Source organism: Hypomesus nipponensis, chromosome 2 (assembly GCF_054491055.1).
Source record: "Hypomesus nipponensis isolate SF chromosome 2, ASM5449105v1, whole genome shotgun sequence".
NCBI lineage: Eukaryota > Metazoa > Chordata > Actinopteri > Osmeriformes > Osmeridae > Hypomesus > Hypomesus nipponensis.
In genome coordinates, this window is record NC_140362.1 from 3,767,191 (window position 1) to 3,791,155 (window position 23,965).

A 23,965-nucleotide genomic window follows, 5' to 3' on the forward strand; every position below is an offset into this window, starting at 1 on the left:
CTACTATAGAAGTAGTGTTACGTTTTCATTTTCCAATCTAGTTACTGTGTTGAAACCTACATGCTTGAGAGGTGAAGAGAGGAGGATACTGTACTTCTAGTATTTCGGCTAAATAATGTCCCTATTAGTATAGGTCAATGGTGGGGTGGGCAGTTGGCACAGTTATTACAAACCTCGTGATCACATGCAGACATCTACAGTGGATGTGGAACACAGGTGTTCCTTGTCATTATGGTCTACTTCTAGGCATTTCTAGCCACGTAGCTAAAATTAAGATCATATTTAAAGCTGAAATGTCTCACTAGAAAATGGCGGAGTCAGACAGCTTTGGATTAGTTGAAGTCAGATGTTAATGATATGTTTAACATAAACCAATGCTACCAAAGATAAGCTAATTGGATATTCACATTTCTATTTTAATTTCAACTATGCTACCTGGTAAAAAAAAAAAAAAAGGGAAAAAAGACGCAAATTAGGCTTATACTGAGAATTTGGGTTTCTCGGTGTCTATACACATATTACTTTTTTGACCATACTCTAAAAGTGTTGATACTTTTACATCACTTAACCTATGTCTGGTCAAAGACTCTAAGCCAGTCTCACACATCTCAACCATCTCGCTCTCACGCAACACCTTTTATTTCTCATTTCAACCATTTCGGACGATGAGAAGTAATAAAGGGATGATTTGTTCCGCTATATAAAATGAATGGACGAGGCGCAAGCATACTAAGATAGTTGTCTCGAGTTATACAGTTATAAATTCCCGGGCTAGATTGTGTTAGGCGGAAGCTTTGAAAATCCAGAGAATAAGCAAATTGTGTTTAGTCAGTGTCGTTATAAAATCACTCCATCTCACAAACCAATAATGTATGTGCCAACCAAACAACACAACCATGAAGTAGGCCTACTTCATTCACCTGACTTTCAGCTAGTCTAATTAGTTGCCCGTAATCTCTAAATGCTCAAGAGCAGCTGTCATTGCAAAATAGTGACTTTCTGCAAAACTGCTAAACACAGTTTATATAGCCTACGGTTACAGCAGTGTTTAGAGACCAGACAGTCACAATACGTTTTTGGCGGATTGTCACTTTTTGGCACAACACCGGCGGATCCCTAACTAGAAAACGATTTTCTTTGGAATGTCGACTATTGATGATGACAATAACAACGCGACGCTTGTTCTTTCTGCGGCAACAGAACTAAAATCGTGATAAGTAGGAGAGTATCAGGCGGCAAATAATATGCACGTTGCAATTAATCAACTGTTCTTAATTCGTGCGTTTTGAGTAAAGCTTAATTACTAAAGGTGGCTCATCATTTTAATCATGTTTATCATTATGGTTGTAGACTAGCTAGAGAACTACGTTAGAAAACGTGAGCTGCCATTTCGATTAGGTTCTTAAGCCAATGCTAACAACATATGACCACGTAATTGCTAATAAGTGAGTATGAATTGTACTACACAATATCTATTATGTATAATTAACAAATATTTGTATTTATTTAATCGGTCAAGTGTTCAATGAAGATTATTTTTACACAGACTCAAGCAGTTTCCAGTGACCCTGTAAGGTTTAAATCCAATTGAATAAAAACGTGGACACTACACACTGAAAGTAGTACTTTTACTGAATAATTAGTTAATCAAATGTCATTATCTTGAAAGTTGACAAGATATTTATTGTAGTGCAGGTCCTTCTAAAATGATAGTAAGGGTAATCCTCAACCTGTGTTGGCTGTGTGTGTTTTTTATTATTACATTTACATTTAATCATTTAGCAGACGCTTTTATCCAGAGCGACTTCCAGTAAGTACAGGGACATTCCCCCCGAGGCAAGTAGGGTGAAGTGCCTTGCCCAAGGACACAACGTCATATGGCACTGCGGGGAATCGATCCGGTAACCTTCTGATTACTTGCCCGACTCCTTCACCGCTCAGCCATCTGACTCCTTATTATTAATCTGTGACTAATTTGTGTAATTGTTATTTATAGACATCTGAAGAAAGGATCTGCATCAAGGGGGATGACGGCCTCCATGTTTTAGAAGGAAGATACTGGTGAAGTTAACAATAAGCACAGGAAAAATCACAACATAAGGAATCACACAAAGACCCAGACAAAACTTGACAAGGCTGGAAATGTACTTTTGGTCAAGCTTCTCTCATTAGAAATGCCACGTTGTTGATCCTATTAATATAATGAATTCTATCTCTGAAATGCATGTGGATAGGCCTGTAGAGGGGCAGGTACGTAGGAAACGTGGCCGCCCTCCCAAGAAATCTAAAATTCCTTTACAAACCGAACCATGCCCTCCTAGTTTACAAGGAGCAAAGGATACAGATACATTATCTGCAACAACAAATGTTGCTCCTTTAAACACAAAGTGTGCAAAAGTTGTCAATGGTAACTCGTGCAACAGACTTGATGTGGACTGTGACTCCTCAACTCACGATCTTAAACCTCCAGATTCTATCCCAGTGCCACAGAAAAGGAAGAGGGGTCGACCAAGAAAAACTGTTAACCCAGCTATAGGGGGAGCAACGGCAGCTTCTGGTACTCCTGGTGTGGGGGCGCCTGCGAAGGAATCCACAAAGTCCCCTCCTCACTCAGGTGTGCACGATGTGACACAAGTCCACCCTGGAGGGAGACCTAGGAGGACGAGAGGGATACTGCACAATCTCACCCCAGAAGGAAGGGGACCTGCAGAAGTTGAGGTATCTGTATCCAGTGGTATTTCAGAGAGACCAGAGTCGACAGTCATGAGGCAGGTGGCACTAGCACTGAGAGGATTACGTTCAAATGAGGCAGCTGTGACTCCCCAGGATACAAAGCAGTGTGGTCCTACAACTTCTGTCAACACCAACCCTGAAAAGTCACTCAATTCCGGGATTGATACAAGGCCCAAGTTGCCCAGTGATGATAATTCTCAACAAGCTGTCATGTCTCCAGATGCCGTAGGCTCTCATGGAATAAGGTCAACAAGGAGTGGTGAAGTCTTCTCTAAAGTGAAGACGGAGGAAATTGAGTTGGAGCTAGACAATGATCATCCAATGTCAGATTCTTTACAATCCCACACAGACACCACTGTGAAGTCGGAATTCCCTGTTAGTACATTTGATCAAACGGAATTTGAAAAGCCATCCAAAGTTGACAAACGCAGAGGGAATGTCAAAATACTGAGGGAGATGCAAGAACACACGAAAATACTTCAGAGCACTCACATTGGTAAAAAGCCCCGCAAGAAAAAAAGGTCTTGGTGGGATGACAGAGGCGATCTCCAAAGTAAGATCTCAAGGACAGAATACGGACTGGAGGAAGAAGCCATAAACAGACTCAAAAATTGTTATCGCAAGACTCAGCGGCGACGGGGCGACCCTTCAAAGCGTGTGGAATGTGAGGTCTGTGGTCGCACTTTTCAATTCCAATCCCTGTATATTATTCACAAACGTACTCATACAGGGGAAAAGCCTTACAAGTGTTCTGATTGTGGCAAAGACTTTGCTCAGCTCTCTAACTTTAACACACATAAGAGGAGCTCCAAGTGCAGCCTCCAGTGTCCGCATTGTGACATCAAGATAGCAAGTGCAAAAGAGTTGCATGTTCACTGCAAGATTCACGAGGCCCAGGATTCAAAGACTAGGAACAGGAAGCATATTCAAAGGGATGTCACTCAAAGGGTCAGAGATTCTTCAAATAACAAGGCCTACCCTTGTACATACTGTGGGAAAGTATTTCGCTTCATTTCTGCACTTACGGTTCATTTACGTGTCCACACTGGGGAAAAGCCATTCATCTGTCAAGTCTGTGGGAAAGGCTTTACTCGGCGCCATATCCTACGCACTCATATGGAGAAACACTTGGCTGTGAAGCCTTATTCCTGCAATCGATGTGGAAAACAGTTCTTAAAACTTAACATTGCAGAAAAGCATGTATGCTGCAGATACAATGTCAAGCATGAAGAACCTTCATTATCTTACACATGCCATGTCTGTAAAAAGACGTTTTCCCAAAACAGTCAGTACACAGACCATTTGCAAACCCATTCTGGTGCAAAGCTTTTCTGCTGTTCGTTCTGTGATCAGCTGTTTGGTGATTTGTCCGAGTGTAATGCACATAGCCAAGCATGCTCTGAGGAAAAGACAGCTTTAAAGTCCCTTCCAAGTGTCAAGGATCAGTCAGCAGCCACACAGTCAGATGCTCCTTCACCTTTCCTCCGTCAGTCAGCACCGTATCCCACATCACTCCCAACAACATCAGCCTCATTACAGAGAAGTGAGCCCTTGCGGCCACTGAAACCCAGAGGCCCCCAGACCTCACAGACCCGCCCCAAAAAGGTTGTGTCCTCTATCCTACCCTTCCAAACAAGCATCATACCCTCCCATCATTTCTCCCACTTTGTATCCACGTTAAACAGACTGGATCACAGATCGGACCCCAGGAAGTACTTATGCCCACGCTGTGGGCGTTTGTTCAGACACATGGGGCGGCTCCGGGCCCACATGCTTACTCACGCCCGTGACCAGACTTACACCTGTGGCCGCTGTGGCAAGACCCTGGAGAACTGGAGAAAGCTCTGGCAACATCAAAGCGTCCACCGGCAGAAGACGGGCCGGTTCTCCTGTCCTCAGTGTGGCCGCAGGTTCCGCTTCGTGGGGTCCTATAAGAAGCACATGAAGGAACACCCTGAGTACCGGTGGATTCAGCAGAGGCCCAATAGAGCCTTCCCCAGCCTCGCACGGCAGCCCCTGCTTCTGCCTTATCAGTGTGAGGAGTGTGACGCAAGCTTCGAGGCTCTAGATTTGCTGTTCAGTCACCAGCTTGGCCATTCCTCCTCACAGTACTCAGACAATGGCTGTGACACACAGTATCCTTCAGACACTGAAGACCACGACGCACAACCAGGCGTAACTTTAACCCTTAGCCCTCACACGGTCAGCTGTGGAACAAACTCGCACCCTGGACCGCACCATCCCTACCACTACTCCTCCCTGCCTGGGAGTTCTGACCAACCCTGTTTCCTGTCAAATCACGCAGACCCACTTCATGCCCTGTCACCACAGACGACTGTGGCCTCCTTACTCCAAAGTCCCAATGTCCCACAAGGCCTCAGACCTTTTCAAACTGACTTAACTCCCACCAGCTCCACTCCGGGCCCACAAGCACAGACAATGGCCAGACTACACAAACAAGAAAGTATTATATTTGGGAAGCCAGTTCGAAAGTATGAAAAAACAACTAAAGTGGACAATAACAGTTGTTCTTTCATTAGGACAAGGGAAACCACAGGTGTTGGTGTTAAGTGTGTGGAGTGTGGCGAGATGTATTACGTCATATCAGACCTGTATGATCATTACTTGCAGCATGCCAGGGGAGAGTTGTGATGTAAAACTTACGGTAGAAGTACCCTCCCCCTCAATGTCCCAGGTCAATCATGTGTGCCTCTTTGTGATCAGGAACACTTTATGGTCAAATGCACAGAATGTTTTTTTTTTTTTTTTATTATGTCAGGAGTGTATGGAGAACTTATTTAATGCTCGATTTTAAGTTTTTGTATTCTCGTTTTTATCATGGATTGCAGGTTATGTTACACCAATGACAATGATCACTAAAGAAAACAAGATTGCGTTAATGATGATTTGAACATTATGTACTGAAAATATTGTGAATTGAAACAGTCTTTTTTACTTCTCAATGTTTGAATCTTGGAGAGCGTCAGTTATTGTGTAAAACATGTTGTGGTATTATTGTTCAGTATTATTTGCTAGTTATACAAGACACATTCACAGGAAGACTTAATTGGAGTTTTATACCTTCTTTTTCTTTCTAATTTCAAACATCTGTCTAGCTAGCTATCCATCAGTTTCCCACAGAATGTGAATGACAACGTTTTTTACATAATAGAACTGGCAGTTGGTTTCATGGAAACACTGTGGGTTGCCTGGATTGATAATCTTCTAACAGAAACCCTTAACAGGCACTTGAAGTGTGACTTATCCATCCAGTACTTGACAAGCATTTTGTAAATTACATTCTGTTTCGTAAAAACGGAACATGTGCATGAGGTGGAACCGTCTTTGCAGTCAGATGCTGAAAGAACAGCTGGAGGGAACAAGGTGGTGGACAATTCAATCAATGATACCTCGGGGTGGTGACCCGACCTCTGTATTTTTGTGTATTTGTGAATAAAACGTCTGAGGAAAATAGGATCTATATTGTGTGTGATGATGTCAGCGTTGTTAATATACAACTGGCACTGAGTCTCTTTAAAGGAGTATGGGGCGGCATTAAGATGGTCATTGTTAAACAAGAAGATGAAAACAAAAAGGAGATGGCATTTGTTACTTTGAAACACATTGATAACAAGGACACAACCAGGTAGGCCTACTGCATGGTCTGATTTGATAAACATTGTTAATAATTTAAAGAAATTCAGATAATCTATCTGTTTAATATTACATTTATCTTCCTCCAATTCTGCTGCTGTGATTTCCCACCATTACATTGCTGCTCATTTGAAATTTAAATGGAGATTGCTTCGCAGTTGCATTACATCCTTTTCATATGTCATACTGTAGATCAATCTTGTTATTCTACCCCTCTTTCAAAAAGGCATGTTGTTATTTTTCAACATGCCATTAGGATTTATACATCAAAATATTTTTTTTGTTGAGTCTGATTATGTAGAGGATTTCTGGGGCAGCATATAAAGTCAAATCCTATTTCACTTTGGATAAAAGCTTCTGCTCCTTCCTGGAAATGGAAATTCTGTGTACCAGTTTCAGTCGGTCTTCTGGTTTGTCCCTGAGGCCTCTGAACCCAAAGGGGGTGGCAGTGAGAAGAGATCAGCAGGGAAGGGTGTGTTCTTTCCCATCTTACATGACCAGAAACAGAACATATATCCAACTGCTTGATGTGTATGTGGAAACTACTTGAATATATAGATGTTATATAGATTTTTGGGGGTGGAAAAACATTTAACGAAATCATATTCCAAATAGAGTTGTTAAGGGTTTAACATCTATCAGGGCTTTGTTAAATTAGCATTTAATTGAGAAATCCAATCACATACACATTGGTGAAGCCAGGGACATTATAGAAGACCACTGGCCACTCGGCAGCCATGTTGGTTACGTCAGAGGGCAATTATGTCGGGCTAACATGCCATAACTGTACTTTCAATGGTCAGTGACTGCATGTATAGTCACCAGCCAAATCAGAAAAAATATATATTAAAAAGTTTGACTTTTACCCAGTACTTCACTTATATTGCAACCACCCGATTGGCAGTTATAAAGCTGACAATTGGCACCTTTGGGGAGGAGGCTTTGGCTTGATGGAGTCTGTTCAGGATTCTTTGAGTGCCCTGTTACTCATCCCTGCTGTAACAACTCTGAGAGCCATTCTAGTTTGTTTATTCCACTGTTGGACGGCATACTAACCAAGCCTTACAGACACCAAAGAGGACAAACGTTTCTCATATTTAGATATTCGTGTTTATTTACTTAGGTGTAAGGTCTCACGCCACATGGCAGGCCTACATCACTGCCTTTTTACAAATCAAATGAGGAACTTCTCTTCTGGTGTTGGCCTTTTGGTAGTTGTCGTCCCTCCCTCTATTTCATTATTGTTTCCTTTATGACCTTCTGGAAATCTAATTCTTGATTTTCATTTGCGCCCAGTGAAGGCTACCCTGGTCCTAACCAGACTTTCGTACATTTCATTTGTACATAGAGTCTGGGATCGCTCCATTGACAAGTGTTAACTTCCTTGAAGGTGTAAAGGAATTAAAAAAGAAATGTATACCTCTGCCTGGATTCGAACGCACCACCCTTCACACATCACCAGCACACATATTTACTTAGTTCAACGATAGACTGTACATTTATAAAGGCCCAGGTTTAGTTTTCACATATCCTGTTTGTCACACACACCATTGGCCAGAGGTATGTCTGTATTATACAGTAATCTATATGTCAAGGCAGGTGGTGTGCAAAAAAGGGAAATTAGTGCAAAAAATTTGAAGTAGCAGTAAAGACATTTAAAGTGGTCAAAAGAACTGGAATGTTTTGTTTGTTGCAATGAACACAAGCCAAGAAGAGGTCATCATTGAGGTTAACAACGTTTTATTTAGTAATAACAGATGTTGTTGTATATTTCTTATTCTAGAGCAGATGCTTCCTACAGTCCAGATGACTTAGTTGGAAGACATGGTGCTCTGGATCCAGGAGACGTAGTTGCAGACCTTGGCATAGACACCGGGCTTGTTCCTCTGGGCACAGCCGTACCCCCAGGACACAACACCCTGCAGACGACCGCCGCACACCACGGGGCCACCAGAGTCACCCTGAGAGATGGAGAGAGACAGAAAGAGCAGAGATGGAAGGATGAGTGGAGAGATTTCCCCTCAGACTAGCATAACAGATGATGTTTAACGTACTCTAACTAGGTTTTACATCAGTACTTGGCTCTTACCTGGCAAGAGTCCTTGCCTCCCTCCAGGAAGCCAGCACAGAACATGTTGGAGGTGATCTGTCCAGGGTAGGCGTTCCTGCAGCTGCTGTCGCTCAGGATAGGGGCATCCAGACACCTCAGACGGTCGGGGTAGTTGGCTTTGATGGAAAAAAGAAAACATTTTAGAAGCCAGATATTCGCATGGCCAGTCTACTACACAGTCACGACGCATTTGAATAGACACTTTGAAATATTGTCAACATATATTATATTGTTTGTTGACATAGTCAACAAAAACTGAATGTTCCGCACTCCTGTTTCTACTCACTGCCGCTGCTGAGGGTGTTGCCCCAGCCAGAGATCAGACAGCTGCTGCCGGCACCAGCGCAGCTGGAGGGCAGGGAAACGGTGCGCACGTAGTTGTTGATGGTGGCTGGCTTGCTCAGCTTGATCAGCATGATGTCGTTGTCCAGGTTGCGGTCGCTGTACCTGGGGTGCCTGATGACCTTGGCAGAGTTGATGAACTGCTCGGTGTTCTCGTTAACAGCGATGTTGTGCTCACCCAGACGCACCTGGATGCGGCTGGAGAGGCGGAGATGACTTAAGGGTTAGTTTGTAAAGCTTGATGGTCAGTTAGGGGTTTAGGTAAGTTGTTTTATGCACTGTTTAAAGCTAAAGAACTAAATCTACGGGATGCGTTTCCCTCATGTGAATACACTTACGACTTGTAGCAGTGAGCAGCGGACACCACCCAGTAGCTAGAGATCAGAGAACCTCCACAGAAGTGGTAGCCAGAGCTCAGGGACACCTGGTAAGGGAGAGCGTTCTTCTTGCATTCATAACCTCCAACGATCTTGTCATCCTCAATTGGAGCGGCAACTGACGGAGAATGATATAACAACCTTTTTATTGAGGTGGTTCTTCAAGGTAAAACACAGTTTACACTTTATATTAGTTTTCTCTCAGTGCTTTTAAACAACTTAAACGGACAGATACTCCATACTTACATGCCACAGCGAACAGAGCCAAAAGAATGAATCCCTTCATGATTTTCTGCAGTTACCTCAGTACCCAATCTACTGTCAAGCACCCTTTATATACCCACAATGTCCAATTCCTATCTGTTAGACCAAGGACATACTTTTCCATTCGTTCAGGAACTCTCTAAATCAGTAACTTGTGTGTGAAAAGACATATGGCAAATGATATGGAAAGCCTTCGCCAGTTCAGACTCTTACTCCGTATTCTGCATAATATTTTAAGTCTGTAAACCTTTTAGTGTTAGGTTCTGACTTTCAACAGCAACAGTTCAAAACACGAACATTTACTCTGCATTGCTTTGGCATGTTTACAACTTCTTATTTTTTTGTTGAGAAAATTGAAAAGAAAGATTATTTCTTTCCTTTAGTTTTCTGGTTGTTCTACAGATTCTTCAACAGCACATTTTCTTGGAAACATACACAACACATGCATGTGGGGATCACAAGTAGGCTAGCTTCATTTGGGCTCAGAGTAGAATAAGTTATGACACTGGTGATGATTGGAAAACAGTGTATCAGTTGATTTCATTGTATATTTCTTTAAAACCAAGAAACCTTTATGATTTAAGTCATTTTAGACTCTGTTGGAAGTGTCACCATGAGCCACATGTCCTTGCAACAAAACAAAATGCAAACTAGTTTTCCATTATATACAGGTTTGGAAGAAATAAGAGCCCATCGCAACTTTTTCTTTCCTCTGAACATTAGAGAATTTTGAGTGGAGAACAGAAGGGTAAAATTTGCAGTGGCTTTAAAATGTTACCCTTCTGTTCCTCAATCAAAATTGTCCTTCTCAACTTTTGCTTGAGAAATGGTAGAAATGCGTGAGTCCCACAGCAAAATGTGTGATACTTGAGAGCATTGCATCACGCAGGCTGCCTGTATATTTGCAGGACTGTAATGCTATGACTGTGTTATTTTGGGCCCCCGAAACAGAGCAGCATGCCAACTCTCGGTCACAGCTTTGACAGGAAATTTCCAGAACATACAACATGATAAGATAAAGCTAAATCTACAGAGAAATCTAAAGGGAGCTTTTGAAACTTAATATTTACCAGAGTACGGTAGGGTAAGGTAGACTTTGGGAAGGTGTTTTGGCCATACAGGGGCCATACATGGGGTCATGAAGAAAGTCTGGCAGGAAAGATATGGAGGCATAATCAAGTACATCATCTTCATTGAAGGTGAGTAGTAGGTTTAAGCCAGTGTTTTATTGTTCAAACAGTAGATAGTGGATGACTGGGACTGCACCCGACTACATCAAGTCTCTCCTCCAGCCTTACACCCCCACCCACCACCTACGGTCTTCTTCTGACAACCGTCTGGTGGTCCCACCGCTCAAGACAAGCTCTTCTCCCGTCTGGCCCCCCAATGGTGCATCAGAGGCACTGACTGTCTCCCCACCTTCAAGAAAAGGCTCAAGACGCACTTGCTCCGGAAGTACAACGGCACTTAGGAATGCTTGGCTGGACCTGATGTTAGTTTCGCCCAGGAACACAATGACCCTTATTGAGAGACTTGTTGCTCTTGTTGGTTAGTTATAACGGATTTAAACCCTTGTACTCGCTGTAAAATATTTTACTGTTGATTATTCTTTTACAGGTGCACTCTTGCACTTTTTGAGTTTCATGTTGTTTAATTGTAACTTGTTTAACTGCATGCTCTTATGGTTCTTCCCTTTGGCACTTATTTGGTTTTTCACAATGTATGCTTCATGTTTTGCCTGCTTGCAATGTTTGGGGCTACCTTGTTGTTATGATCAGTGACCTATGCTCTTTTGTAAAGCTCTCTCTTGGAAGTCGCTTTGGATAAAAGCGTCTGCTAAATGCATAAATGTAAATGTAAATGAAGAACATGGAGGGTGGAGTAAATAGTTTACCAGGTTCCAGAATTGTGAAGCCAGGGTAGGACTTCTATCTAAAACCTTTATTTGTACAAAGTAGACGTTGTCAGTGTTTTCAGATAATTTACTAGCAATTGTTAGTAGCCCATGTTCTTAGTGATACATTGACGTGCTCTCTCAAACTCTTAACCCCAAGACAGACTTACAGGACGCCACACAGGCATGTACAGGACCAGAGGTCCTGACAGAGGAAGCAGGAGCTCCTCACCATCCTCCATGACCTGAGGAGGAAGAGGCTCTGTCTGTGTCCCTTACCGTGGGGGGTGTCTCACCCAAGCTCTTCCTCTGGCATCTGAAGACACATTTCAATGTCTTTGGTTTGTGTTTCTTTGACTTCTTTTTTGATGGGCTTTTTTCAGTGTCCCTTCATCAGATGGTGTGTAACACAGCTATTGGCTGAGAGGGAACTTTTGATAGTTTGAACAGAAAAAGGCATGGAATTAGCACTGTATCGTGAATTTGGTTAGTTAACCAGCAACTTGTTAAGTCCTTCAAACACTTCAGACAGAATCTGTGTCATTGTTTGATGTTGAGGATGCAGACTTTCTCAAAGGTCTTCCAACACAGCTCAGCATCGAGGACAGGCAGAAAAATCGTGCAAATGACTTTCCTCTTTTCTTTTTTTTTCCCCCTTCTCTTTTTTAGGTTTCTCCAAAGAGACCCATGGGTCACTTTGGGCCTGACCCATTGAGCCAATGTTTTTTTATAATCAAATGTGAACATTTATTAATTATAAATTTGACTTTGGTGGAGTGGATGTATCTAGGTAAAACGGAGAGAGAGAGGGGGGGACGCGAGACAGCTCTGAACTAGGCAGAAAACGTACCCCTGTGTGGCTTTAATACGTTTATTATTGTGTGGGGAAAATCAACCCTCAATTCCCAGTGTAAGAAATACAAGGTGTCGTGTGAGAGCGTGAGAAATGGTTGAAATGCATCAGTCTCACGGCAAATGTGTGAGAATTGTGAGCAATGAGTCCACAATTGTATTTGAACCACCATTTAGCCTTTTTCACCAGCAGGGGGAGATCATTTTCACAAATATTACATTTAGGTCATTACAATGTGTACAATAAGTACAGTTAAAAATATTAAAGAGCAAGTTGGGGTTAGAAGACTAAACTGGACATTTCGGGTTCCAAAATGTCAATAGTTTTCTGACTTTTGTGCACTATTGTTGAATGAATTATATCTGACAAATATATTTACATAGCCTCTTCCTCCTCAGGTCATGGAGGATGATGAGGAGCTCCTGCTTCCTCTGTCAGGACCTCTGGTCCTGTACATGCCTGTGTGGCGTCCTGTAAGTCTGTCTTGGGGTTAAGAGTTTGAGAGGGCACGTCACTGTATCATTAATATCAGACAAAGTCAAATGCACCAAGAGCACAGACAAAACCCATAGACTGAACACACTTAACCCTCAGGTCTTTTTGCCCATTGCCGTCCTCTCCAGATTCAACAGCGGTCCTCTGGCAGAGTTCAGCGGCGATGTTGGCGATCAAACCAGCATCCGGAGGTGTTCATTCGCTCATTATCAGGTCAAGTAAAGATGGAATCACATTCATATTTGCATTCACTCGATGTCAACTAGATTTACATTTATTCGTTTAGCAGACGCTTTTATCCAAAGCGACTTCTAAGAGAGAGTTTTACCAAGTGCATAGGTCACTGATAATAACAACAAGATAGTCCCAAAAGCATAGCGGGTAGCCAAAACACAAAGCACACATTGTAAACAACCAAAATAAGTGCCAAAGGGAAGAACCATAAGAGCATATAGTTAAACAAGTTAGAATTAAACAACATGATATTTGAAAGGTTGGAGAAGCAAGACAGAAGGATGACTCTGGGGGCAGATTCAATATTATCTAAATATTTATATATTTGAATACAATAATAAACAATAATGGCTGTTTTTCCCAGATTTGTTGAGAAGCGCTGAGAGCTTCTTAGGAGCGTTCCAATGCCAGTATTGCTCCATCCACCTAAGCCACCTTCCACCCCCTGCTTCTGGACTGGAACTTCCTCCATTTACAGTGTGACATAGGAAAAGGATACTGCATTGGTGCACAATTGAAATGCATAAATACTAAGCAGAGACTCCCATCCAAACAAGATATCTCTTCTTACTGATGGTTTGTACAGTAGATGGTTAACTTAATGTAAAAATGCTAAGATCATTTCACAGACAAACATTACACATGTTACTGGAGCAAAATATATTTGGAATATTCTGTCCCAAATTGAACTTAATCTGTGTCCATGAAATCATGACAATTAGGCAATACAATTCATGACATAATTTAACCTGCAAGAATAGGCTTACATCAGGGGTTTTCAACTGGTTTTGTCCCAGGGACCACCATTCTTACTAGAAAGTAATTTGCGGCCCACTGATGTGCCTACGCGCGCGCGTGCCTACGTGTGTGTGTGCGTTTCTACGTGTGTGTGCGTGCGTGCATTGGGATAGAAGGAAGTTTTAGCATTTGGTTTTCCATGTAGATATGTAAATGTAGATAGGCCTATATCTACTTAAAAACCTCAAACAATATACATAGAATCTGAAACATTGAAATATGTGTATTTGAGATTCTGAACATTATTAAATGTAACACAATTTTTAAAAACTCAAACCAATCCAGAAAAATCTGTGTAGCGAATTTATATATATTTTTTAATCAATGGTGGACTGATAGGTTCTTGACATAGGCTCGTGTCGCGGACCCCCTGCAATACCGCCGCAGACCACCAGGGGACCGCAGACCCCCGGTTGAAAACCCCTGGCTTACATAATAAATGGCTATTAAAAATGCCAAATGTCAAAAGGATGAGACTGACTGAGGTAAACTGGCAATCAGGACGGTTTAATTTAAAAGATAACGTGATTATAATGCTAATACAATGAGTATTAAACAAGCATTTACACAGTAGACCGCAGGCTATGGATAGAATGCAACTACGAGGCAACCTCTATTTACATGTCAAATGAGCAGCAATGTCATGGTGGGAAATCACAGCTGTAGAATGGGAGGAAGATAAACTTTATCAGTTTTATATTCACTTTTTCTGAATTTCTTAAAATCAGGCATGCAAACAAGTCAGGGGTGAAAAAGGTGAGAAGGGGGCAAACATCCGCCTCTTTAGGGGGGGGGGGGCATGCTACCCTGGAATTCTTTTTATTACATTTTAAAGTTAAACGCATGAATCTGGTGCTTTGAGACATCTTTTTTACTTTGAGAGCAAAATTTAGAGGCTAGATCTATGTAGAATCTGTGTTCTTGTAAACAATGTCATGTTCTTTTAACCTTAAATGAAAACAATTATATAGCATACATCATAAAAAACCATTAAACAAACGGGATTACCTGTGTTGAAGTACTTTAAAAAGCAAAAGTCAAAAGCATCACTTACTGTAAAGCTAACACACATCCAACAGACATTATTTTTAATATTGTATTAAAATTGTTTCTACTAACTAGATGATGCAAGATGGGTCTGTAAACCTCTCCCCACTCAGCCTCTGATTGGCTGTGAGGTTTTGGCATTTGGAGTGACAATTGGTTCCAGAGCCAGTTGAAAAGTTGGGAAGCAGGGTTAAAATGCTGTGTTGGCCACAGCCACGACCGCCACAACTTTATATCTCGTCAGATCTGGACGAATCATGTAGGTTACCCATTTTGGTTTCAAAAAGGTGAGTCTCACCTAGAGGCGAGGACTTTGCATGCCTGTAAAATTATTGGTTAAAGCAGTGTTTATCCCTAAGGCCTACATTTATGATGAGGTGCCTAAAATTCAATCAGACCATGCAGTACGCCTACCTGGATGTGTGTCCTTGTTATCAATGTGTTTGAAAGTAACGAATGCCATCTCCTCTTTATTGTTTTCATCTTCCTGTTTAACAATGACCATCTTAATGCCGCCCCATACTCCTTTAAAGAGACTCAGTGCCAGTTGTATATTAACAACGCTGACATCATCACACACAATATAGATCCTATTTTTATTAGACGTTTTATTCACAGATATACCAAAATACAGAGCTCAAGTCACCACCCCGAGGTATTATGGATTCAATGATTCAATCATCCATCACGTTCCTTCCAGTTGTTCTTTGAGCATCTGACTGCAAAGACGGTTTCACGTCATGCACATGTTCAGTTGTCACACGTTACAATCTACATACAAAATATACCACGTGTGTTATGTTGCTCAGAATACAACAAAGATCAAGAGGAAAAAGTCATTAAGTAAAACATATTTTAAAAATGTTAGCGTTGACAAGTGTTTTGACGTAGGCAAACATCAGAATGTAACACTGTCAAAACTTTACAAAATACCGTAGTGAAGGACTGGATGGATATGTTGTGATAGTGCTCCAAGTGCCTGTTAAGGGTTTCCGTTAGAAGGAATTATCGATCCACACAACCCACAGTATTTCCATGAAACCAACTGCCAGTTCTGTTCTTTGAAATAAGTCAACTTTATTGCTGTCCTTCACTTTCTGTGGGATAACAAACTGATAGATAGCCAGACAAAGTAGGCCTGCTGATATTTAACTCATTTCAATGTAAGAAACTAAAGGGAAAATTAAAGTATAAAACTGCAGTCTTCTCTGTAAATGTGTCTTTTATAACTAGCAAATAATACTGAACAATAATACCATAACATGTTTTACACAATGGCTGAAGCTCTCTGAAATTTTCTTTGACAAACAGTTAAAAGTAAAAATGACAGTTTCACTTCACAATATTTTCAGTAGAGAATGTTCAATTCATAATTAACTCAATCTTGTTTTCTTTAGTGATCATTGTCATTAGTGTAGTATAACCTGCACCCCATAATAAAAATCGAGCATACAAAAATCAAGCCTAGCATTAAGTAAGGGTCTCTATACACTCCTGACATAAAAATAGAACCAAACCTTCTGTGCATTTGACCATAAAGCATTCCTGATCACAAAGAGGCACACATGATTGACCTGGGACATTGAGGGGGAGGGTACTTCTACCGTAAGTTTTACATCACAACTCTCCCCTGGCATGCTGCAAGTAATGATCATACAGGTCTGATATGACGTAATACATCTCGCCACACTCCACACACTTAACACCAACACCTGTGGTTTCCCTTGTCCTAATGAAAGAACAACTGTTATTGTCCACTTTAGTTGTTTTTTCATACTTTCGAACTGGCTTCCCAAATATAATACTTTCTTGTTTGTGTAGTCTGGCCATTGTCTGTGCCTGTGGGCCCGGAGTGGAGCTGGTGGGAGTTAAGTCGGTTTGAAAAGGTCTGAGGCCTTGTGGGACATTGGGACTTTGGAGTAAGGAGGCCACAGTCGTCTGTGGTGACAGGGCATGAAGTGGGTCTGCGTGATTTGACAGGAAACAGGGTTGGTCAGAACTCCCAGGCAGGGAGGAGTAGTGGTAGGGATGGTGCGGTCCAGGGTGCGAGTTTGTTCCACAGCTGACCGTGTGAGGGCTAAGAGTTAAAGTTACGCCTGGTTGTGCGTCGTGGTCTTCAGTGTCTGAAGGATACTGTGTGTCACAGCCATTGTCTGAGTACTGTGAGGAGGAATGGCCAAGCTGGTGACTGAACAGCAAATCTAGAGCCTCGAAGCTTGCGTCACACTCCTCACACTGATAAGGCAGAAGCAGGGGCTGCTGTGCGAGACTGGGGAAGGCTCTATTGGGCCTCTGCTGAATCCACCGGTACTCAGGGTGTTCCTTCATGTGCTTCTTATAGGACCCCACGAAGCGGAACCTGCGGCCACACTGAGGACAGGAGAACCGGCCCGTCTTCTGCCGGTGGACGCTTTGATGTTGCCAGAGCTTTCTCCAGTTCTCCAGGGTCTTGCCACAGCGGCCACAGGTGTAAGTCTGGTCACGGGCGTGAGTAAGCATGTGGGCCCGGAGCCGCCCCATGTGTCTGAACAAACGCCCACAGCGTGGGCATAAGTACTTCCTGGGGTCCGATCTCTGATCCAGTCTGTTTAACGTGGATACAAAGTGGGAGAAATGATGGGAGGGTATGATGCTTGTTTGGAAGGGTAGGATAGAGGACACAACCTTTTTGGGGCGGGTCTGTGAGGTCTGGGGGCCTCTGGGTTTCAGTGGCCGCAAGGGCTCACTTCTCTGTAATGAGGCTGATGTTGTTGGGAGTGATGTGGGATACGGTGCTGACTGACGGAGGAAAGGTGAAGGAGCATCTGACTGTGTGGCTGCTGACTGATCCTTGACACTTGGAAGGGACTTTAAAGCTGTCTTTTCCTCAGAGCATGCTTGGCTGTGTGCATTATACTCAGACAAATCACCAAACAGCTGATCACAGAACGAACAGCAGAAAAGCTTTGCACCAGAATGGGTTTGCAAATGGTTATTGTACTGACTCTTCTTGGAAAACGTCTTTTTACAGACATGGCATGTGTAAGATAATGAAGGTTCTTCATGCTTTACAGTGTATCTGCAGCATACATGCCTTTCTGCAATGTTAAGTTTTAAGAACTGTTTTCCACATCGATTACAGGAATAAGGCTTCACAGCCCAATGTGTCCCCATATGAGTGCGCAGGACATGACCCTGAGTAAAGCCTTTCCCGCATACTTGACAAGTGAATGGCTTTTCGCCAGTGTGGACACGTAAATGAATCCTAAGCGCAGACGTAAAGCGAAATACTTTCCCACAGTATGTACAAGGGTAGGTTTTGTTATTTGAAGAATCTCTGTCTTCTTGAGTGACATCGCTTTGAATCTGCTTTCTGTCCCTAGTCTTAGATTTCTGGGCCTTGTGCATCTTGCAGTGCATACGTAACTCTTTTGCACTTGCTATCTTGATTTTACAATATGGACACTGGAAGGTGTACTTATGTCTCTTCTTATGCGTGTTAAAGTTAGAAACCTGTGCAAATTCCCTGCCACAATCAGAACACTTGTAAGGCTTTTCCCCTGTATGAGTACGTTTGTGAATAATATACAGACATTGGTATTTAAAAGTGTGACCACAGACCTCACATTCCACACGCTTTGATGGGTCGCCCTGTCGCCGCGGAGTCTCGCGTTTACTACTTTTGAGTCTGTTTACAGCTTCATCCTCCAGTCTTCTTTCGTTCCTGATTGGGTGACTAGCTGTGTTTTCACCTGGCAGGATTTCTGATTCAGACTTGGAGTTACAGTGTTCATCCTTTGCTCCGTCAGGTTGAGAGTCTGTCGCTGAGATCTTACTTTGGAGACTTCCTCTGTCATCCCACCAAGACCTTTTTTTCTTACGAGCCTTTTTACCAAAGCTAGTGCTATGAAGTATTTTCTGGTGTTCTGCAGTTCTAAGATCTTGCATCTCCCTCAGTATTTTGAAATTCCCTCTGCGTTTGTCAATTTTGAATGGCTTTTCAAATTCAGTTTTGTCACAGTTACTAACAGGGTTAGATTTCACAGTGGTGTCTGTGTAGCACTGTAAATAATCTGACATTGGATGATCATTGTCTAGCTCCAACTCAATTTCCTCCGTCTTCACTTTAGAGAAGACTTCACCACTCCTTGCTGACCTTATTCCATGAGAGCCTACGGCATCTGGAGACATGACAGCTTGTTGAGAATTATCATCACTGGGTAACTTGGGCCTTGTATCAATCCCGGAATTTAGTGACTTTTCAGGGTTGGTGTTGACAGAAGTTGTAGGATCACACTGCTTTGTATCCTGGGGAGTCACAGCCTCATTTGATTGTAATCCTCTCAGAGCAAGCGCCACCTGCCTCATGACTGTTGACTTCTTCCGAGGTCGTCCTCTGCGTTTTTGGCCCACCACAGGTTGAGGATCAGTAATTATACTCTTCAACACTCCATCCTCCTCCATTTGTTTCCTTCTTCCAGGCACCCTGCTGTCATCAACGCTGGCAGAGTTGCTCAACACCTTACTATCTTTCTGGGTACTTTGATGTCTGCTTACTTTTTTCATCTCTGGTCTCTCTGAAATACCACTGGATATAGATACCTCAACTTCTGGAGGTCCCCTTCCTTCTGGGGTGAGATTGTGCAGTATCCCTCTCGTCCTCCTAGGTCTCCCTCCAGGGTGGACTTGTGTCACATCGTGCACACCTGAGTGAGGAGGGGACTTTGTGGATTCCTTCGCAGGCGCCCCCACACCAGGAGTACCAGAAGCTGCCTTTGCTCCCCCTAGAACTGGGTTAACAGTTTTTCTTGGTCGACCCCTCTTCCTTTTCTGTGGCACTGGGATAGAATCTGGAGGTTTAAGATCGTGAGTTGAGGAGTCACAGTCCACATCAAGTCTGTTGCACGAGTTACCATTGACAACTGTTGCACACTTTGTGTTTAAAGGAGCAACATTTGTTGTTGCAGATAATGTATCTGTATCCTTTGCTCCTTGTAAACTAGGAGGGCATGGTTCGGTTTGTAAAGGAATTTTAGATTTCTTGGGAGGGCGGCCACGTTTCCTACGTACCTGCCCCTCTACAGGCCTATCCACATGCATTTCAGAGATAGAATTCATTATGTTCATAGGATCAACAACGTGGCATTTCTAATGAGAGAAGCTTGACCACAAGTACATTTCCAGCCTTGTCAAGTTTTGTCTGGGTCTTAGTGTGATTCCTTATGTTGTGATTTTTCTTGTGCTTATCGTTAACTCCACCAGTGTTTTCCTTCTAAAATATGGAGGCCGTCATCTCCCTTGATGCAGATCCTTTCTTCAGATGTCTATAAATAACAATGACACAATTTAGTCACAGATTAATAATAAAAATAATAAACACACACAGCCAACACAGGTTTAGAATGAACTACCATATTAGAAATATCTGGAATAAATAGCTTGTCAACTTTCAAGATTTGTGACATTTGACTTACAACTACATACGTTCTACTTTATTCTGGTATTTTCAAAGGTGCTTTTCATTACATTGACAAATAGGCTTTACAATGAAAACTATACAAAATGCTGACTTGGTTTTTCTCTTCAGTGTTTCAATTATTGAAGAGACATCTTACTTCCCATTTCAGGCTTTAGCTAAGACAAATAGATAAGATATTTACAGTTAATTACAATTAAAAATCAAGTGAGGACTTGACATTGTGTTTAATAGTTTGGCCCCTTAGGCGATATGGTATGATTGGTTTTACTTTGCCAGTCATTGCCAAAATGTCCAATAATTTAGTTATGAAAGAAGCAACGGCAGATGCTTTTAATTGTACAAAACAATGTTGCTTAAATGTACTAAAATGCCAAAAGACGTAAGGTAGGGGGAATCATCATCTACGAATGTATCTTTAACGTCTGTCATAGCTCTAGCATTTAATCAAATTGCTTATAGGCTACATAACCAATACATACTTCTATAATAATCTTTAATAATCATGTCAGCGAATACATAATATACAGTAGGGCGGTGCACAAGGCTACTAAACAGCTATTCTTTCTTGACATACAATGATCATTTTATTCAAAACATGGTCATTTCACACCTAACAAATAAAACAATGAAATGGTTCAAATGTAGTAACACCCGTGTGATTATTATTTAGATATTACTATGTAGTGCAATTCATACTCACCTAATCGCAGTTATGTCTTTTGTTTGCATTGGCTTCCTTTAGAACCTCAACTGGCAGCTAACGACTTGTACCTTGCTAGCTAGTCAGCTACCATAACGATTCACAAATACCTTCAGCCATGACGACGTTATGCCTTCAATTAACATTACGGATTAAGGAGCGTACAGTACTAGTTGATTAATTGCTACGTGCATATTAACTGGAGGCTTATCCCGTAGTCACGTTTGTTAATTTTTCTATAATTTTTTCCCCGTACAGTAGTATGAACAAGCGTCGCCTTCTCTATGTCATCATCAACAGTGGCCATGCTAAAGCAACTTCGTTTTGTAATTTGGGGTGCGCCGGCAATGGTATCTTTTTCTGACTGCTAAAATCGACAATTGACAGTGTCGATTGTACAGGATATTGAAAGTTTGAAGCTTCTAAGAGCATCTTATTGACTAGAGGCCAGCAACACATTCCTTTTTCATCTGCATTTCATCATTTCACAGGAGAATAGAAAACAAGACACAAAGGAACCAAGAAAAAAACAATGTATTAAGACACAACCAGCAGAGGGAAATATTCTTTTTAATTTAGGCAATGAAATAACGATTTAAAAATAACTGCGAAAAACATATATATATATATATATATATATATATATATATATATATATATATAAACAAACAGCAAGGCAGCATGTGAACAATGTTCAAACTGTCAATTGTGCAGTTACTTTTCAAAAATAATTAAATCACTGTCATAAATCCAGTCAGTGACATATTTATCTTAATCATGCAGACCTCATTGATAGGTTTGCAGTATGTCCTTTTAAAGGAATGTGTAACAAATTCAGGGTACAACATTTAAAAAAACGACATGTAACCTAACCTTGCTGTGTGGCAGCACAAGACAGTGTTCTATGACCATTAATCATTAATGTAAATGTGGTGTCTGCAAATAAGGAAGTGTTTATTGTTAATGTTTATCTCTTACTGGGAAAGGGTTGAGGCGTACGTCATTTTTAACAGCTGAGTTGGTTTAGAAGAAGAGCTTTCTATAACATAACAGTCATCGTCTGAATCACATTCTGTTTTTATTGTAACAGCAGGCATCTTTAACGCTGAGTCGGGCCCAACTGCCTTGTTGTGGTACCTCTGAATACCTCTGGAAGCTTGGATATTGACTTGAAGCTCTCTGTCAGCAGTGTTTTGAGTCAGAGTGTAGGGGCTTGGAGAATGCTTTATTCTCCTGCGATTGTTCGGCATCAACGCCAGCCGTTCAACGTAACCCGAAGCTTTTTCACACTTATGTCTCTGAAGCAACTGAGCAGTATGAAATGGTAATTGACACAATCTACATCTGAAGCACTTCTTCCCAGGCGTCTCGAGTGTTGTGTTCTCACACACTCGGTGCTTTGAAAGGGTATATTTCTGCGCTCCCTCAGGTATACCAGTAGGATGCTCCTCCCCCACATCCATCTTAAACACCTTGTCATTCAGTGCAGTTGTGATACTGAGGGCAGTAGAAGCTGTCGTTTTTCTGACCACTGGGGCAGTTGTGCTTCTGGCCTTTGGGGCAGCTGTAATCCTGGCCATGAGGGCTGTGGAGGATGAGTGACATATATGGGGTACTGGCACTGATTTACTGATGGGCAGAAGCTCACCACAAAGCACACAGGCTAGAACTCGCCTTTTATGGTGAACAGTGTGGTGCCTGATCAGATTGTTCTTTGATGTAAAGCCCTCCTCGCAGTTGGCACACTGGAAGGGTTTTTCCTTATCAAAACACCGCAGAGTCTTCAACAGCACCACTGGCTGATACAGAGGCCAGAGGTCAACCGTTGACACACTTGGAGAACTCAGGGGCTTAGAAGGAGAATTTAAATGCACTGGTTTAAACCATCTAACCTGCCTTTCTTTCTGTTTCATCATTTCCATCCTGCGCTTCTTTATGGTGGAATGATCCAGCATGGAATGACCTGGTTCATGATTAGAGCTGTGTTTTAACATGTCCATGTACAAAGAGAACTCGGTTCCACAAGTGCAGATGTACTTCACAGCTGGACACCAGTGTTCCTCTAACCACATCCTGTCTGGAAACCACTCCTCACAGCTAAAGCAGAAGGGGAGGTCATCCTCAAGCTCACAGTCTGATTCAACACTGTCAAAATGTGTGGAAAGGTTGACGTTTTCCATTTGCGTCTTTTGCATCATGAAGAGTTCTTGGTGTGTAGACCGAGTTTCCACAGTTCAGGAGTCTATCTGGAGGCAGGAACAGAAAGAAATCCGTTATGTACTCCCCACCCAAGAATGCTTATGCTGTTTATAAGGAAACTTGAGTCAAGGCACATGAACCACATACAAGTGGATTATCAGTAGTCATAAAGGACCTGTGTGCATGTTTCATACTAAATGAACAACGAATGAAAAAAGCCCGAAGTATTGAGTTGGTACAAAAAAGTATACAAACGTTTGGTTATCCGGTTAAACAATTCATTGATATAACATATTTCACCAATACATACATACATATACGTTTCAAAGGGGTGTATTGTCATTAACTACTATTAATTTGACTAACCGAACTCACGTTTACATTCAATTTACAGTAGTTATAACTAGCTACAGCTTGACAGACACGTTTCTTACCATAGCGTTAAACTAGTTAGCTAACGTTAGCTAGCTAGCTAGCTACTGTCCAGTCAGCAACCATTCCGTGTGTGTCAATAAGATCAGCAGGAATATGATGTCATGCTAAAAGTATGGCTATTTACATGTACGTTGTTCAACAACGTAGTATGTGATTCAATAATTTGAAAGAAAAATGTACAGGTCTAGGTCTGACAAACGCACACTCCACCCAGCGGCCCCGGTAGGCGGTCTTGAAGGTCTTCTTCATACGATTTATAAAGAAAATTATTAGGCGCCACGTCCTCCGACAAAAATGCATACTGCCACCTATATCACTGGAGTACTATATATCTGTCAGTGTTGGGCCACTTCTATCAAACCAAATCCAACC

The 23,965-nt window shown here is 41.9% G+C and overlaps 4 protein-coding genes across 5 annotated transcripts; 1 reads left to right on the plus strand and 3 right to left on the minus strand.

The window, feature by feature from the left end:
- Nucleotides 1-1,184: 1,184 nt before the first annotated feature.
- LOC146300418 (uncharacterized) lies at nt 1,185-6,214 on the plus strand. 2 transcript variants are annotated; one of them, XM_084702350.1, is made up of 3 exons: nt 1,185-1,445; nt 1,783-1,901; nt 1,997-6,214. In XM_084702350.1, exon 3 carries the CDS (start codon nt 2,203-2,205, stop codon nt 5,383-5,385), a length of 3,183 nt encoding a protein of 1,060 aa, XP_084558476.1. In that variant the 5' UTR covers nt 1,185-1,445; nt 1,783-1,901; nt 1,997-2,202; the 3' UTR covers nt 5,386-6,214. The 2 variants fall into 2 exon arrangements, with proteins under 2 accessions (XP_084558476.1, XP_084558477.1); XM_084702351.1 differs by having other exon boundaries at nt 1,786-1,901.
- Nucleotides 6,215-8,110: 1,896 nt separating this feature from the next.
- On the minus strand, nt 8,111-9,594 carry LOC146300419 (trypsin-3-like). Its single transcript, XM_084702352.1, has 5 exons — nt 9,463-9,594; nt 9,178-9,334; nt 8,784-9,037; nt 8,477-8,613; nt 8,111-8,348 (listed from the first exon to the last, which is right to left on the minus strand). The coding sequence occupies exons 1-5, from the start codon at nt 9,500-9,502 to the stop codon at nt 8,199-8,201; spliced, it is 738 nt and encodes a 245-aa protein (XP_084558478.1). The 5' UTR covers nt 9,503-9,594; the 3' UTR covers nt 8,111-8,198.
- A 5,784-nt stretch (nt 9,595-15,378) lies between these two features.
- LOC146300420 (uncharacterized) lies at nt 15,379-21,240 on the minus strand. The gene is made up of 2 exons (XM_084702353.1): nt 20,960-21,240; nt 15,379-20,104 (listed from the first exon to the last, which is right to left on the minus strand). The coding sequence occupies exon 2, from the start codon at nt 19,905-19,907 to the stop codon at nt 16,419-16,421; it is 3,489 nt and encodes a 1,162-aa protein (XP_084558479.1). The 5' UTR covers nt 19,908-20,104; nt 20,960-21,240; the 3' UTR covers nt 15,379-16,418.
- A 322-nt stretch (nt 21,241-21,562) lies between these two features.
- LOC146300421 (uncharacterized) lies at nt 21,563-23,850 on the minus strand. The gene is made up of 2 exons (XM_084702354.1): nt 23,593-23,850; nt 21,563-23,205 (listed from the first exon to the last, which is right to left on the minus strand). The coding sequence occupies exon 2, from the start codon at nt 23,155-23,157 to the stop codon at nt 21,934-21,936; it is 1,224 nt and encodes a 407-aa protein (XP_084558480.1). The 5' UTR covers nt 23,158-23,205; nt 23,593-23,850; the 3' UTR covers nt 21,563-21,933.
- Nucleotides 23,851-23,965: the final 115 nt, after the last annotated feature.

Bases quoted from the DNA above. Each gene is read 5' to 3' on its own strand.
- LOC146300420 (XM_084702353.1), bottom strand. From the start codon at position 19,907: ATGAACATAATGAATTCTATCTCTGAAATGCATGTGGATAGGCCTGTA.
- LOC146300421 (XM_084702354.1), bottom strand. From the start codon at position 23,157: ATGATGCAAAAGACGCAAATGGAAAACGTCAACCTTTCCACACATTTT.
- LOC146300418 (XM_084702350.1), top strand. From the start codon at position 2,203: ATGAATTCTATCTCTGAAATGCATGTGGATAGGCCTGTAGAGGGGCAG.
- LOC146300419 (XM_084702352.1), bottom strand. From the start codon at position 9,502: ATGAAGGGATTCATTCTTTTGGCTCTGTTCGCTGTGGCAT. The intron at 8,614-8,783 runs GTGAGTAGAAAC...TTTCCATCAAAG, and splicing joins CAACACCCTCAGCAGCGGCA to CCAACTACCCCGACCGTCTG. The intron at 8,349-8,476 runs GTAAGAGCCAAG...TCCATCTCTCAG, and splicing joins GAGGCAAGGACTCTTGCCAG to GGTGACTCTGGTGGCCCCGT.